The 17,978-nt window shown below is 33.6% G+C and overlaps 1 protein-coding gene across 15 annotated transcripts in view; it reads left to right on the forward strand.

Annotated features, from left to right (window-relative positions):
- Window positions 1-13,574, forward strand: part of LOC145288046 (CAP-Gly domain-containing linker protein 4-like) — a 205,712-nt gene extending 192,138 nt beyond the window's left edge. For all 15 annotated transcript variants that reach the window (XM_080136068.1, XM_080136077.1, XM_080136065.1 and 12 more), the window contains 2 exons: window positions 3,162-3,259; window positions 12,019-13,574. In XM_080136068.1, coding sequence (XP_079992194.1) covers window positions 3,162-3,259; window positions 12,019-12,260 — 340 coding nt within the window. In that variant the 3' untranslated portion in view covers window positions 12,261-13,574. The remainder of the gene's footprint in view (window positions 1-3,161; window positions 3,260-12,018) is intronic.
- Window positions 13,575-17,978: the final 4,404 nt, after the last annotated feature.

Here is a 17,978-nt window from a genome sequence, read left to right on the forward strand (position 1 = left end):
CAGTTTAAAGCTTTAGAATTGGAGGGTTTTCCATGCTGGTGTAAAACAAATTTTTGGCCCTATCAGATTCTCAACTGGAACACTCCTTACAGCAGACTATGCCACCATCCTCAATGATCCACTATCAATTTTGGATTGTTGGAAGGAGCATTTTGCCACTCTACTCTATAAAGAATCTGCTGCAGATAAGAACTTTCTCAAAATGGTCCCAGCACAATTATGGATGAATGCACCACCATCCTTTCCAGAATTTCAGATTGCGATGGAGCAAATGAAAATAAATAAAGCCCCCAGGCCTGATAATATCCCTTTCGAACTTATCCACCATGGTGAACAACATCTGAAAACAAGACTATTCACTCCCATTCTTAAGACGTGGGAAGAACGTCAAGTACTAAAGGATCCGAAAGACGCAGTAATAGTAACCATCTTAAAAAAAGGTGACCAAAAATCATGTGGTAATTACCGTAGGATTGCCGTTTTGGCAACAGCATTCCATTTTAGAGCATACCTAGCTCTTATACAGATAGAGGATTACATCAGCAGTGAGATACCGTCTGGATCAGTAGAGTGATCCAACAATTTTTTCAGCAATCTTGGTAACAGATTTGATATATGCATTCCTTTTAGGATGGTTCATATATGCAAGTGGGTTGATTATAGGAATTACTTATCAAGATTGTTTTGTATTCATCATCATAGCATTTCACGTCATCTTGAAGTCCATTGTTGGGCAGTTTTTGAGGCTTCACTAAGAGGACAGTCTGTTATGATGTGTGTAATAGTTATTTAATATAGAGAAGCAAGCGTTAGTTATTAAATGGAGGATGACTATAGCTCAACAATTTTTGTTTGGGGAAAATTTTTTTTTGACAAGTATTAATAGACCATCAGAATTTATATTCACTCTAAGAAAAACTTACCAGTCATGACATTGATAATACTAAACAGCATTTAACTTTGACAGAATATGTTTACGGAAATCCAATCTCACATGTGAATGTATTATAAAAATTGCAATTTTACGAGGAGTCAAAAGATAAAACAGAATACAGTAGAACCCCGGGATATGGTGGCCCCGGATATGTTTTTTTTTTTTTTTTTTTTCAGGTTACAATGTGGAATACAATGTTTTTCCACACCCTGGTTATGGTATTTGCCCCGCCATACAGTGTTATTTATAATGTTATTTGATTATATACATGTGTATTATATACTGTACTGTATTTTGTAACTAATTTTTAATATGTATGAGGGGTGGGCAATAAGTAAGGCCCTTGACCCACTTCCCATAGCAGTAGAGCAACGAAACTTGGCACAGTTATTAGTCTTTCTCTAGATAGGAACCACCCAGAGTTATGTATTTCTCCCATCATTTGATGCAGCTCTGGAGACCGTTTTTGTAGAACACCCCAGGTTGGTCCTCCAACCACGACGTGACTTCAGAAATCAAGGCTGCATCATCTGGGAAACGCTTTCCTTTCAAAAACAACTTCATGGCTGGAAAGAGGTGAAAGTCAGAGAGTACAAGGTCAGTAGAGTAGGGAGGATGGGGAAGGATTTCATAACCACACGCCTGTGCTTCTGATCTGGCGAAATACAAGTTGTGGACCGGAGCGTTGTCCTGCAGGAGGAGGGTACCTTTGCTGATCTTGCCCCGCCTCTTGATTTTGATAGCTTCCCTTAATTTCCTTAAAAGTGAAGCATAATAGGCTCCTGTAATTGTGGTACCCTTTTCCAGGAAATCTGTCATCACTACTCCGTCCTGGTCCCAGAAGACTGAGCATGACCTTGCCAGCGGAGGGTTGTACCCTTGCCTTCTTTGGAGGTGGTGAGTCCAAGTGCTTCCACTGCATTGACTGGGCTTTGGTCTTTGGATCATAGTGATGGACCCAGGTTTCATCTTGTGTAATCAGTGTTTTGAAAACCTTTGACTCATCTTCTTGGCACATCTCCAAATTCATCCTCGAGCACTTGCCGCATTCTCACTCCTGGAATGGTGTGAGCAACCTTGGAATCCATATGGCAGACACCTTATGCATATGCAAATGGTCATGAATGATAGTTTCCACAGACCCTGTACTAATCTTGACATCTTGGGCTATTTGGCGAATAGTAATGTGCCAATCTTCCAATTTGGCAGCCTCAACTTGATGGACAGATGCCTCATCAATGGCAGAAGGGAGCGACCAAGTCTGGGAGCTGTTTCCACAGACTTCTGGCCATGTTTGAATTCACGATGCCAGCGTTTTACAAGGTCATATGATGGGGCATTATCACCATAAGTTTCTTTCATTTCATCAAGTCTTCTGTGGTGTGCGTCCTTTCAAATACAAAAACCGGCTCACTGCTCGACATTCAACAGGCTCCATTTCACACCTGACTCAGTTCAAACACCTGTAAAACAGAAACCACAATCAGTTCAGTGCTTTAATTTGCCACATAACCCGTAGAGATATAAATCATTGCACATGCAAAATTTCAGCTAGATCAGACAACTGGAAGTGGATCAGGAGCATTACTTATTGCACGCCCCTCATACTGTATAAAATTTTGCTTAGGCCCTTCCATATGGTGATTACACCTTAAGATTCCAACCCCGAAACGGATTAATGCTGTATCTTGAGGTTTTACTGTACTGAGTTAGAGAAGGAGTTGGTAATCCTAAAAATGATACAATCAGAAGTACAAGAGCTTTAGTGTAACAGAGCGTGTATGAAAATATCAGCAGCAACCAAATGATAGATGGCTTGCGAAAATATTGGCTGCAGCAGCTGTTAAAGCATGTATGCAAATTAGCAGGTGTGAGCGAGCTTGCAGCATAGGAAAAGGAGAGAAAAAATACTCCACATAGTCGAAAAGGAAAAACATCAAAATGTATTGTTTTGAAAGAACCACGAATAAATGCATTTTATTTACACTTTGAAGAAATGCTGAGTCGGAATTTTGTTTCCATAATACTCTTCCTCTCAAAGAAGATGAAGATTGCGAAAAGAAACTTGACGCTAATTTTACATTTCACAACATCGTTTTTTTTATATAAAAAAATTATGTTGCAACATTTAGCATATTTTGAGAAAAATCATTTTTGATAAATGAATACTATAGTAAAATAATCTGAGCATTTAAAACAATTATTGTTTATTTTTTTTGTTTCTTAGGATGAAAACTGCAAGCCCCAAGATTGCTCGGGTTCCTGGTGCAAGTTCTGATCTTAAACTAGAAGTAGGAATGGGAGTCTTTTGCAATAATGAGTTAGGTAAGTATTTCATTAATTCTGTTTTTTTTTTCTTGGCATAGATCCGAAATATATTTGGTTATATGCTGACCTACTCTTAGAATGAATTTTGATCCTAACAGAACACTTAAAGATGGTGCTGTCTTGTATGAGTTTGTGTAAGAACCAAAAGAAAGCAGAAAATGATTATGAATGTTTTGTTGTAGAAATAGCTGTTTGTCTGGAAATCTAAAAGATGTATTATGGAATAAAAATTCTTAATACATTATTGAATATAAGTAAAACAAACAAAAAGAATACTGACATTTGATTCCTTTTAGGTAGGAACAAAGTGTAGTATCTGTTCTGATACTTCATCTTTTCTGTCCTTGTTGAGTGAAGGAAAATTTCCGCTAGACTGAGATAATTTCACTTTTATTCTTTTAGACTGCCTCTTTTTAGCATGCTAGATTTTCTATACATTAAAAACCTACTTTATAGTTTACTCTGCTCTCGTGAGGATTTGACACATGCCTTCCAATCAGAGACCAGTTCACATTTGGGCACTTCTCAGTAGTTCTGGGCTGATAACTGGCATTGATTCATTGGCTGTTTTTAGGGATGCTAAGTTGATGAGATGCACTTTCTGAAGGAGAATCTGCAGTATGGAGTTGAAATGTCTTTGTCGACCAGAAAGTACCGTCTTTCACATGTTTTGTCTAATCAAGAATCATAGACTTGACGTGTTGCTTGAACAGATCACTAACAGAAGAAAAGACACATGAAGAAACATGGGATAGTGCTCAGCTCCTAATCTTAGTCTTTTTGATTGTTTCGATCTAACCGATCTCAACTCGACTTTTAAATTCATTTTACTTAATGCTCTAAACAGTCAAGCAAGATCACTTAGCATCGCCTAGACAAAATCTTCTTACACTCAATCCCATTAGTTGCTGACTACCTTAGCCTATCTCATAATGAGAGACTCACCGTGTAAATCACTCAGCCTAGTTTTTGTGCGGCATGAAATCTCTTGTGCATTCATTCAGACGATTTATTGTCACTTATGACAGTGAACATTAATTGCAATTTTTTCTATACAGTTTCCCATATATATATATATATATATATACTAATTGCCCTAAATCTTTTGAAAAGTCTCAGCAATTTGTCATAGGAAGACAAGAAAATAAGGACTTTTGATTAAAAAAATGCAATATTTTGATTTTAACAATAAAATCAAAATTCATTTTAATCAAGTTCTTTTAATATCATTTATTGAGTCAGAATGTGAATGTTTTCAGTTTCTTCCACAATCTATTTCGATAATGTAAGACAGCTTATCTATAAAAATAAAACAGTACGTGTGTATGTGTCTGTGTGTGTATAAATATTTAACTGATAAACTCTTCTACTACTGGTCACATAACACTGAAAACAAGAAATAGTAATATAATATAGTAATACACCAAGGATTGTTTATAACGAGTAACATTTTTGTATGGATGGATGAATAACGCATGCAGAAATATGTCAGCAAATTGAAATGTAAAATGTTCATTTCAACTTGCCGGCATATTTCAATTACTTTTGCACATGCGCAAATTGAATCATGACTAAAAGTGGTTTAATTTTAAATCTTTTTTATCTATTTGTTGATAGCTCAAATAGTAGGGAAAGTAATTTGAACGCTAAATGTTTTGGTTTCAATTCTAGCTCTATTCTATGGCACCGAAGTCATTTTGTTATTTGTTTTTGTTTTTAACTTTTGAAATCGGTACTAAAAATATAATATTCAATAAAGAATTGACTCTGTAATAATAAATACAAAATCTGCATGAATTAAAATGTATTTACGTGTATTTTACGATTCTGCAAGCTTGGGCACCTCCCCGCTAGTTGACAATAAATAATTACAGTACTGAACAAATGTTTATTTTTAATGCTCACTTGCACTCTTTCTCTCTCAGGTTGCCTACAACCTTGTTTGTGAGGATACCTGATCAATTTTCTTGGATATTTTTCTTGGCTTGTTTGGCATTATGAGTTTGCATTAGAGTAAATATTTAGGTGTTTTTTGAATGTGACACTTTTCTAAACCATAGAGAGAGGGGGTGCGGTAAAGTTTAATAATTACCAAACCTTTTATTGTACCAAAGGTGTGACAAAGATATTATTTGTTTAAATGTGAACTTAATCTTACTTTCTGTTTGCAAGGGAGATAGGAATTCAAAGAAACCACACAAAGGGAGAAAGAAAAAACAAGAGATAAATAAAACGAAATTGTTGGTAATTTACTGTTTTAATTGTCATATTTGGTTGAACATCTGTTTTACATGCTGGCATCTATTCCTCATGTATTACAGCAGTACCAGCTCCTCACTGTGATCCAATGATATTACAAAGTAACAAAAATTCTGGACAACATCAATAGACTTACGATCTGAACATACTTTCTTGACATCTTACACTTCTTTCGAAGAAATTAGTTTTCATCTTTCGACCTAAACTATAATTCTGCTGCTGTACTTCTTGTGTGCTTATAATTATTACAAAAAATTTGCTCCCAATTCCTTTTCCACCAATTAAGAAGAGAAACTTTCCTCTTTTTGGGAAGTTCCTAAGATTTCTGCAACTGATTGTCACGCCATGTTATATAGCTGCCTGTATAACCAGTGTGTATATATATATATATATATATATTTTAGTCATCGACATACAGTGCTGTTTCGTTGTTTCACAACTCATCAGTGCCGCTAGACTAACACCTATCCCAAGCCGAGGATCGAACCTAGAACCGTCGTGATGACAGTCGGCAGTTCTACCCCCTGACTACGGAAGCGGTGGCCGCAACTAATCTGTCCGAATGTCTATTTAAATAAACATCCGTCCGCCACTCGTAAAGTGCTCAAACGTTTGTTTTTAAACAAACCGCGAGCTTCGTATTTTTTCAGCTAAATTAAGTAGCGAGTGAGATTATTTACGATAGTGCTCAACCCAAGAGGGGAGGCTTTATAAAATATATTTTAGTTATCGACATACAGTCCTGTTTCGTTGTTTCACAACTCATCAGTGCCGCTAGACTAACACCTATCCCAAGCCGAGGATCGAACCTAGAACCGTCGTGATGACAGTCGGCAGTTCTACCCCCTGACTACGGAAGCGGTGGCCGCAACTAATCTGTCCGAATGTCTATTTCAATAAACATCTGTCCGCCACTCGTAAAGTGCTCAAACGTCTGTTTGTAAACAAACCGCGAGCTTCGCATTTTTTCAGCTAAATTAAGTAGCGAGTGAGATTATTTACGATAGTGCTCAACCCAAGAGGGGGGCTTTATAAAATATATTTTAGTCATTGACATACAGTCCTGTTTCATTGTTTCACAACTCATCAGTGCCGCTAGACTAACACCTATCCCAAGCCGAGGATCGAACCTAGAACCGTCGTGATGACAGTCGGCAGTTCTACCCCCTGACTATGGAAGCGGTGGCCGCAACTAATCTGTCCGAATGTCTATTTAAATAAACATCCGTCCGCCACTTGTAAAGTGCTCAAACGTTTGTTTGTAAACAAACCGCGAGCTTCGCATTATATATATATATATATATATATATATATATATGCATCAGAAGGTGTTAGCAAAGGAATAACACTAAACTGCATTTCATTTTGGCTTTTTATTTGCTTCTCAATTATTTTCTCAATCACTTTCAAGACTTGATTCATTTAAGCATCTGTAATTTAACAATATACAATTGTATTAAATCTTTTGAACACTTATTTTTATGATTTAATGTGTCATGTCTGTGATCATCTTAATGCTGATTTCATCTTCACCTTTCAAAATTTCTGCATCAACACCTGAGGACCCTGCAGCCTCACTCTTTTTTATCTTACAGCTTCCCATACCAATTTTTTCTTAGTTTTGCTGGCTCATCCAGATACTGCCTCTGCAACTTGGAGATTTTTTTTGATTCTATGAAAACTCAAAAATTTCTCATGGTGACATTTCCAAGCATCTCTGTTGTCCTGTTCATTTATTGTCATTTTGAATGCACCTTTCTTCAACAGTATCCGTATTTCGTACTATTTTGATTATTCAGATTAATGTTCTTGTATTGAGTGTTATATTCACAACGTTTTGGTCGATGTAATTTCTGACCTTCTACAAGTGTTTATTATAGAACTCTGGAATCTTTCTGTTGAACTCAAGAATCTTTCTGAAACTGCACATAATTTCAAATGGAGAACTTTATTTAATCCACAGGTGTAGCATGCTATCATTCTGTCAGCCATGACTGAGTGACGGAGTAGAAGTTCGATGTAATGCATAAAATACTTGGTAACATTCAGTTGTAAAATATTCTCTTTTAGAGGATGAAGGTTCAATCCTTTGTGCAGGCAACACTCAAAACACAATTGTGAATTATTTTGGACTTCTACCCAATCATAACTAATGGAACGAGAGCATGCTATCCCCATGGATTAAATAAAGGGTTTTGTTTGAAATTCTGTGTGAATTCCTAAGATACAAAAAGATCTCAGAGTTCAACAAGATACACCTAAAGAAGATCAAAGGTTACATTCACTGAAACGTTGTGAAAATAACACTCAAGATGAGAACAGTAGTCCGAATAATCCAAATAATCAATCCTCATCTCAAAAGTTCAGATACATTATATTGTCCTTACCATCTGTTTAGCTATCCTGAATACTTCATTATTTTGGTCATCTTTTTAGCGTATATCTTGAACTTCCACCTTGGCTTTGTATATTGTTTGTCTTCTTGGCTGTCAAATATATGGTTATTCTTCAAACTGTTTTTCCATTTGCGCCATTGTTTCTGCTTTTCTTTGATATATTTCTCAACTTCCTTATTCAACACCATATAATCCTATGTCTTCATCTATTTATAAATCTAGTCCATTACCTTCAACAATGTATCGTTCAACTTTTTCAATTGTTCCTCCACTTTTTCTGTTAATAATCTGGTAACAGGACACTCATTTGCATTCCACTTGTTCTTTATTCAACATCCACACTTTTCTCCTCGAGATAAACTTTCTTTACATTATAAACTTTTTTTTACATTATAAACTTTCTTTACATTATAAACTTTCTTTACATTATAAACTTTCTTTACATTATAAACTTTCTTTACATTATAAACTTTCTTTACATTATAGACTTTCTTTACATTATAGACTTTCTTTACATTATAGACTTTCTTTACATTATAGACTTTCTTTACATTATAGACTTTCTTTACATTATAGACTTTCTTTACATTATAGACTTTCTTTACATTATAGACTTTCTTTACATTATAGACTTTCTTTACATTATAGACTTTCTTTACATTATAGACTTTCTTTACATTATAGACTTTCTTTACATTATAGACTTTCTTTACATTATAGACTTTCTTTACATTATAGACTTTCTTTACATTATAGACTTTCTTTACATTATAGACTTTCTTTACATTATAGACTTTCTTTACATTATAGACTTTCTTTACATTATAGACTTTCTTTACATTATAGACTTTCTTTACATTATAAACTTTCTTTAATTGAAGGTTTCAAATGACTGTTTTATGTTGTGTCATTGTTTCTTCCTCAGAAAATTGCTTTAACTTTTACTTCTTTTATCCGTACCAGCAGATAATTTATTTGAGTTTTGGTGTTCCAAATTCATATGAAAATTTCTTCTTTTTTTTAAAAACGAATATTTCAGTCAACATGTCCATTGCAAGACCAAGTTCTAACATTCTTTCTCCTTATGTGTTATCACTAGGGCTAGGATAACAGCAACTTCTTTTCATTGTTTTGACTCTCGAGTGTGTATCCATTGATATCTTTCCAATATTACCATTCAAAGCAAGTATTTCTTTCTTATTAATTTTACTTGTTACTGTAATAAGCCTGTAATAAAACTCATCTTTTGCATCTTCATTCAAAGCACATTGTTGTCCAAAAAAAAAAAAATCTACCATCAACTTCGGGTCCTGGATATGACCTTAAACTATATCCAGTGGTGAGGCCCCAGCTTGCGGGCTTTGGGGAGTGTGGAGCCACCCTTTAATTACCATTGCTCCCAGGTCCATTCTGACCCTGAGTGGTAGTACCTGTTAGGATCCCAACTATGGGTTAAATAGAAACCGACTTGAAAACAACAAATATATTCTATTAAAAAAAATTTTCTTCAAAATCTTTGGATTCGGCATCAAATAACCCGAAAAGGGTTGATATGCCATAAAACAAAAACAACCAACCAACCATCAACTTTGGCAGTACAAGTCCATCACTTACTTCAATTCCTTGATCTACCAACACCCTCTGTTTTTTTAAATTTCTAATTCAAAACAACTTATATCTTGCATTCTTTCCTCGCAATCATTTTGACAGATTTACCTATTCATCAGGTTTCTTGGACACAACATTAATCAATACGTTGTCTCTTAAACTCAACAATCTCTCTTGACCTTCCTTGGAAGCTTCCAACCTTTAAACTGCACAGCCTGAAATTTGACAAATTACTTTCAAAGCCATTTCATAAATTAGTGAGGTAAAAAATTTATAAGCTGAATGATGTTCCTTATGCTGATCTAGTGAGATGATGGTGACCAATATTTTTGTAAAATTTACTTACATTTAACAAACATTCATTAAATGAACCGTTTACACATTTTTGTTCTTTTTACTGTTATTTTACCTCAAACAAGGCACAGTGCCACTTGGATATGAAGGGAATGTGCTATTTGGGACCAAATTTATATATCAAATATACTCATTTCTGAGACAATTTTATCAAAGAGGTCATTTATGAATATCAAGAATAATACAGGCCCAGGGATTGACCCCCCCCCCCTCCCCATGATACATCCATATTTATATAATATTGTTTTGATGTATGACCATTGAAGACAATCTAGATTTTTCTCTTGCCTAAGAAGGATTTGATTATATTAAGTATTTATCCGATAATACCATATGACCTAATTTTTATGAGAAGACCTTTGTGCCAAACTCTGTCAAAAGTCTTAGATATATCTAGGGCCCTTACCTCCTTTGCCTTATCTGGTGAATGGTATGCACATTCAGAAATTACTGATAAGATATCTGCAGTAGAACGAGTTTGCCTAAATCCATATTGTTAGTAGAAAATAAGTTTAGTATCTATGAGGTGGTAGACTAGTGCTTGAGTGATTAAGGAGCGAAGAGAGGACAGGTTCTAATGGGTCAATCGAGTGGTTTAGTTCTTTTGCCTGAATTCTTGAAAACTGGTACCACAAAAGCAATTTTCCAGCAGTCAGGAAAACAAAATTCGGTAAGACATTTGAAGAATTTGGAAAGAATTGGGTAACCTCAGCAGGGCATTATTTTTTTTAAATAGTATAGCAGGGACGAGATTAGATCCACACATCTTCAAGGTATCTAGTTGTGTTATGATATCACAAATATGAGAATGGGTGATTTTCAAGTCATAGACGTGTACTTGTGGAGTTTAGCCTGTGAGCTGTGAGAAACAAATCAAATCAAATTTTTCTTTTATAGATGTGTGTGTGTGTGGTTGCTGGTCTTCATTCTTTTTATTGTCACTTTTCCATTTGTGGATCGTGATCTTCTGTTTAAAACAAATCTGCTCATGCATGGAAACACATGCAAGGGCTTCAAAGGTTTTATTCAAAGAGTTTTCTTTTTGAAGGAGAAACCACATTTTTTTTTTTCATTTTTTTTACATAGGAGTCACCACTTATCAAGGCCTGGAGGCCTATCAAGGATAAGGGTTGCTGAGTGTACATTAGTCAATGGGACAATATCCTAGTAATTGTTGGTAGTGGAAATTTGGTAAATTGGATTACTTGAGGGGATGGCTCATCAAGAACTTGTTTATGTTGGACTTGAAGATGACCATATTGTAGCCAGCTGGAAAGCAGGCAAAGGGAAGAGAGTTCGACAGGTGTGAAGTTCTAAGAAAGAAGATTTGTTCATGGAATCTATGTTTAGGTTTAGGCATAGATAAAGAGTGGAGGAAATTATTGATAATGGTTTTAGCTAGACGAGTGTTTTTGGTGAAAATCTGGCGAGGGGGAGACCATAGATTGGAGCTCAGATAAATTACTTATTTAATCTTAAAATTGTTGAAATATGCTAGCAGAGCCTATTAGATTGTCGCATTGTCAGACTTGTTTCTCTGCTTCTTGATTCAAACCTCTGTTCTGTCTCCCGAACACATGATCATTTCTTATCTAATCGTTTGACACCTGCATTTCTAGGGTGTGTTGTCTAGGAAACTAACCTTTGAACTCTCACCTTAACCATGCAAGGTGTAGGTAGGTCTGTTTCTGTTTGCGTCAGGTTATCCTGACATGTACTACATGTAACCCTCAACGGAATTCATACTAGTTAACATAATCTCAACTTACTAGCATAGGGTCATAATATGTAAGTTTTAATTAAGGAGCAATTCACCTGTATATTTTATTTTTATTATTTTTATTTTTTCCTGTATGCAAGAAAATTGTGTTTATTAATACTAAATGCAGATGCAGGTGGGTCTGTTTATCTTGACATGTACTCTATGTAACCCTCACTGAAATTTATACTAGTTAACATACTCTCTACTTACTGACATAAGGTATCAATACATAACATTTTAACATCTTTATATTTATGTGCCACCAAAGCTAAGAAGTTCACTTGTTCACTTGTACATATAAAAAATTTTGTTGTTCCGGTATGCAAGAAAATTATGTTTATTGATACTAAATGCAGATGATTTTAATACTTTTGCAGGTGTTGTCCGATATATTGGACCAACAGATTTTGCTGATGGAATTTGGATTGGAGTTGAACTTCGAACACCAAGAGGAAAAAATGATGGCAGCGTGATGAACAAGCGTTACTTTGTATGCAAACCAAATCATGGCTTGTTGGTGCGACCAAGTAAAATCACAGTCCGAGGAATTAACGGGGCCAAACTTATGGGTGATAATCTCGCGGAGAAAGAAAACAGCATTAATGGTGATTTAAAATAAAAAACAAATTTTGATCTTCCATTAGAACTGAAACCCGGGAATTTATTCTATTTAATATCTTTTGTTGTTTTGAGCTTTAAACATTTCTTGACTAATTTTGAATGATATTTTTTAGAAAAAATCTAGGGTTATAACTTACGGAGATCTTGGGGGATCCAATAAAATGTTGCAAACTTCAAGTCTTTTTAAATTTGTTACAAAACATTTAAGTCTAAACAAATGCTGAAAAAAAAAAAAAAAATGGTAGAAAGAGCCATAGACAAAACTTATCTTCATATGGGAAATCTTTTTGATTTTCTTATTGAAATTTTTTGTTATCAAACATAAATTGAATCTATTAATAAAATACAAATTTGGACAATTTATTTTCTCTACCAGTAAATGTTAATGACTCCAAGAAAAAAAAAAGCATTCATTTATTTCTATTTATAATAAAATAAGATAAAAATGCATGTGCCTGTGCAGTATAATAGGATTTTATTTTTAGGTAAAAACATTGCATAATTATGTGTCATGTCGAAATTAGTGAAAGTTTAAAAAATTGTGAAAAATGAATGAGTAGAAAAACAATTACAAGTAAAGATAAAATTTATCGAATTATAGTTTTTTTTTTTATATTTGTTAATGTTAAAAACTTCTAAAAATCCAGGGGAGGTAACTGCACTTTATGATTTTAACAAAATAATTGTAACCCACCATTTCCAAATTAAAAATGGCAGACTGCTAATATTTGTTTTTTGTAAAAAAAAAAAAAATAATAATAATAATTTTAGCAGATCTTTTACTTGATCATTTTTGTAATTTATCTGGAATTTTTACTAATTTCGACATGACATGTAAGCGTGTAAGTGTGTTTTTTTTTTTTAATCTAAAACACACTTTTCAAAATCACACTCTGCTACACAAACACTTAAAATGCAATATGCTAAGTTTTATAAGAATGCTGTGACTTTATTTATTTTCATAATGATCTAAACCTTTGATCTGGTTGAAAAGTATATCATTCTGAATTCATTGATTGTTACTGGATTAAAGGATTGCAACAACAACAAAAACAATGTTTGAGATATTTGTTGTTTGAATAAATAATTGGATAGGAGTGACGTCAAGCGATTTCAAGCACACAAATATTTAATGTCCTTTTTGTAAAGCAGCCACAGCACAAAAAGCAAATAAAGAAAAAGAAAAGTTTAAAAAAAAAAAAAAAAAAGCAAATATCAACCACGGAACATGAAGACATTAACAGACCATTTTAACTTTAAATCTTTTCATGTCAGAAAACGAATTAAATTGTTTTTTTTTTGTTTAATTCGATTCACTTGTCTTTTGCATTTGTCTTTTGAACAAAGTTATTTTTAAATTTGTTACTTGTGTTTTTGAAGAATTTAGAAAGTGCAAATGAGTTGATCCCAGAAAACTGATCTAATATTTCTTTTGTATTACTTGGATTAATCGGGCTAATGTTCTCATCTTCAGTGTTATTTGCACAACATTTCGGTGGATGCCAACTCTAACCAAGGGCGTAGCCAGCTGTGCTTTCCATGCATTTTGGACCGCTCCTCCAAGAAATCGACCAAAATTTTTTTCCTTAATTTAAAGCACCAATAGGACAGCCAGAGATAGGCAGGCAAACATTTGCCTTGTCATAAATAATTTGCCTGATAATAGGGGAATTATTTACTGCTTGCAAATCGATTTTTGCCTGCCATTTCACAATAGCGCCCGAAAGTTTACCTACTTACAAGGGAATTTTGCAGGGTTGGATTCGTTTCATTTCATTCTGTTTCGTTCAAAATATTTAATTTATTTTCAATTTTTTTGTACGAAAATGAAATACAACTTTTTGTATCGTTTCATTCATTTTTCGTTCATTTTGCTTCGTACATCTGTAAGTATTTAATTACAACCAGAATGTGGCAAAAGGTACCAACGCTTAACAAAAGCTATAAAACATAAAAAGTTATAATTAGGGCAACTTGAAAATTGCATTTATTAATCAGGTTGAGTAATTTGACAAAGAAATTATATAAAAAAATTTCATAAATCAAAATATTTAAATTTCATGTTATAAAAACATTCAATGAGCACTAATTGCAATTTTTAGGTTGCCCTAATTATATTTTTAAAAAATGAATGAAATGACTTTACTAAAACAAAATAAAAAAAAACAAAACACTATATTTTATAAAATTTTTGCTACCTCTCTGATGCAGTGAAACTCCAAGAAAGCGACTCATGTCATGAACGTTTCAAAAGCAGAGATGCTGCATTGAATTTCACCATGCAGAAAAAATTGAACTAATCAACATTCACTGGCATCCGTTGAATATTTATGAAGTCAATGCAGTTGATGCCAGCACAATTCGGAGATGAGTTTGTTGATTTCAGAGTTTGTGACAGAGATGTGAGTGACAATGCGAGCTCCAGACTTTTATGACCGAAGCATCAAAAAAGCTGGTAGAAGTGAATTGAGAATGGTTGTGGCTATGTAGATAAAATTCTCGAACACAGTCGCTTGTTTTAATGGTACCACTCCCATCTTCGTAGCCCTTCAATGTTTTGATTTTTAAGTTAAAAAAAATAGGAGGCCTTACTTTTGGAATGATCCTTGTAGGTAAATGGGCAAAAAAATTGATAAAATAGGCATTTAAATATAAAATGTAAATTTATTAAAAAAACAACAAAAAAAAAAAACGGAATCTTAGTAATACTGAAAATCTTAGTGAGATTTTAGCATACATTATATTAGCTGTATATACCCGGTGTTGCCCAGTCAAAACATATTGATGGGCAGAAGGATTAATTACATACTACATATACCAAATTAAGTTGTTACAAAAAGTGACCACATGTTAGATTTAGGGAAGCATAAAACACCGCCATCTTGGTCTATGAAAATCAAACACAAAGTAAGTTTCATAGCTTGAAGGGGAAATAACTCTTATAGCTTAAATAAATAAGCATATTTCTGGTTTTAAACTCAACTGTTGTCAGCTATTAATAAATGAAAATAAGTTAAATTAAGTATAAAGTAAATTAAATAAATTAACTCTGAATAATATTTCTAAATAGAACAAAAAGATTCTATTACAACAAAGAATTAATAACATCAAACTAATTACTAAAATAGATCTTCTTTAATTTAATATGCAAATGAGGTTACTCATTGGATGTATATTTCTTTTGAATAAATAGTATATATAGAAATCATGTTGGAATAAAAGTGTGTAAAAGTCCGTTTTAATTATGAAAATTAATTTGTGAAACAGTGTACCTTTTGTACATATTAATTAAATCGTTAACAAACAAACAAGAATACTAATTTATTATAATAGATTATGGGCTTACATTTAGCATCTCATCCTCACCAACATTGATGAGATCGTTTTCACGCCCATACCTATATTTTGACCACTTATTGGGGAAACAATGCTTATTAAAGAGGGTGTGCAGCAAAAGAGCTGCTCCTTTTTAAAAGATGCTGGAGTGATTCTATTTCTTTTTAAATGAGGGGTGAGAATGTGTAATGATAGTCAGCTCCAATTTTGGGCATATGAGTAGAAGCTGAAGCAGCTCAAAAACTAGAGGAGTCTGTTCAGCAGCTCAATTCTATTTCCTATCTGGAAATCATGCTGTGCTAGGATGCATCACTATTTTCTGCAAAAGAGATCCACCTAATTGGAGAAATGTTCACAAAGTTATCATATGTCTTGGAAGTCTAAATGAGGTTGCAGTATTCCTATGTGTCATTGGGAAACAGGATTGTGAAAAAAAAATGTAATTGTCTTATCGTGCATTGTTGCAAGCACACAATTTGTCATCAGGGAGACAAAATACTGTCATAGACAACTACACAACACTTTCTCTACCTCTTTAGTATTGCAGCTGAGGTATTCGAGTTCTTTAAAGCACTATTAATTGAATCAAAAGAATGTACTGTCTAGTATTTATATGAAAAATATATATTAGGATTAAGGGGAGACAATCATATAATAAAACAATGACAAGTTTATATTGGAAATAAACACTACTGTAAAGCAGTTTGAAGAAAAAGGCATGTGCATACGCTTACTGAACACCTGCAATGAAGTAAAACCACCAAAATCGACATTAAAAAGAAACCTTTCAAAATCGACATTAAAAAGAAACCTTTCAAAAAAAAAACGTAAAGTTTAAAAATTAACTAAAAACTCTGAACTACAAATAAAACAAAACTAATAATGGTCTTTTTTTGGCAGGTTCATAAATTGTGCTTCCCTTATTTTGTCCTTTAGTCCTCACACTCCATGAACAATTATATGGAGGGAAAACTTGACGTTTTGTCAACCAATCAGATGACAGCAGCAGAAGTTATGCAGCTGCTGTAAAAGGCCTATCTTTTGATGTGGCAACCCATGACAACACACACCCACACACACACACCCACAGATGTCAGTAACGATAGCAGTACAACCACACAAGGCTAAACCATTGCTATATTCCAAAAATAGCACTTTTGCTTCTTTTATTTTCTTGTTTAGTACTTACATACCATGACAAAAGAGGAAGGATTGTTGTTTTCTTGGTTTAAATCTATCCAGATCAAAATGTGGATTCCATGAACAAAGCTTCTTTCTTAGAACTGCACGCCTGTGGAACTCTGTTCCGTCTGTCTGCTTCCCACATGACTACAACTTGGATGTCTTCAAGTCCAACGTTAACAAATTCCTAATGAACCGCCCCCTTAAGTAAACACTTCATCAAATCTCCACACTAACGTACTGTACTTGCAATAACCCTTATCCCTGAGTGGCTTCCGGGCCTTGATAAGTGGTGACCACCATGTAAAAAAAAAAAAAAAAAAAAAAAAAAAGCTAACACTTAATATTGGCTAGTTTTTGATCTTAAAGTATTTTTTAGTTTTTAGCTCTTTATATCAAATGGCTTCATATCTTGTTTGGAGTGATTTTTGTAAAAAGCCATCATTCACTTCGACAAGATTTAAACATGCTTCCTATTGTCCTAAAAAAAATGTCAGAGATAAAAAATAAAAAAGCTCTTAGTTGCAGTTTCCTGCAATTGTTTTCATTTTTATTTTTCAAAGGCCAATACTTGTTTATACAATCACACATGTAATACAACACTATGTAAAGTTTTTTTGCAATCATGCACAAACTGCTTCACAAAAAAACAAAAATGGTTGAGATATATATATATAATTTAGTAGTTTAAATTTTATGATGTGAAATGGTTAAATTTCAAATCAAGAATTTTTATTATATGTAAGATAAAGAATACATTTCAATAAGTATATCTCCTTAACCTATAGGTTTTCGATGTCTACACATCTCATCAGAGATTTCCATACCAGTAGATCTATTGCATTACATTATTCTGAAGTATATATGATTACTTAATTAAATCACATAAAATTAATATATGAAAGTATAAATTTATGCGTAAACTTGAAGTATTTACTTCAATAGGGCTAATACGTAGGTAGAACTATGTAGTAAGTTATAAAATATATATGGCATTTAAGCTACACAGAATATTCTGCGTTTCATCCATGCTAGGATTCATGCCTGATGAATCTTAGCATGGATGAAATGCGAATATTCTGTGTAGCTTAATTGCCATATATATTTTATAACTTACTGTCTGTCTGTCTGTCCCCCCTCCTCTCTCTCTCTCTCTCTCTCTCTCTCTCTCTATATCTATATATATATATATATATAT

The sequence above is a fragment of the Euprymna scolopes genome, chromosome 11 (assembly GCF_053919585.1).
Source record: "Euprymna scolopes isolate OS-2025 chromosome 11, ASM5391958v1, whole genome shotgun sequence".
Lineage (NCBI taxonomy): Eukaryota > Metazoa > Mollusca > Cephalopoda > Sepiida > Sepiolidae > Euprymna > Euprymna scolopes.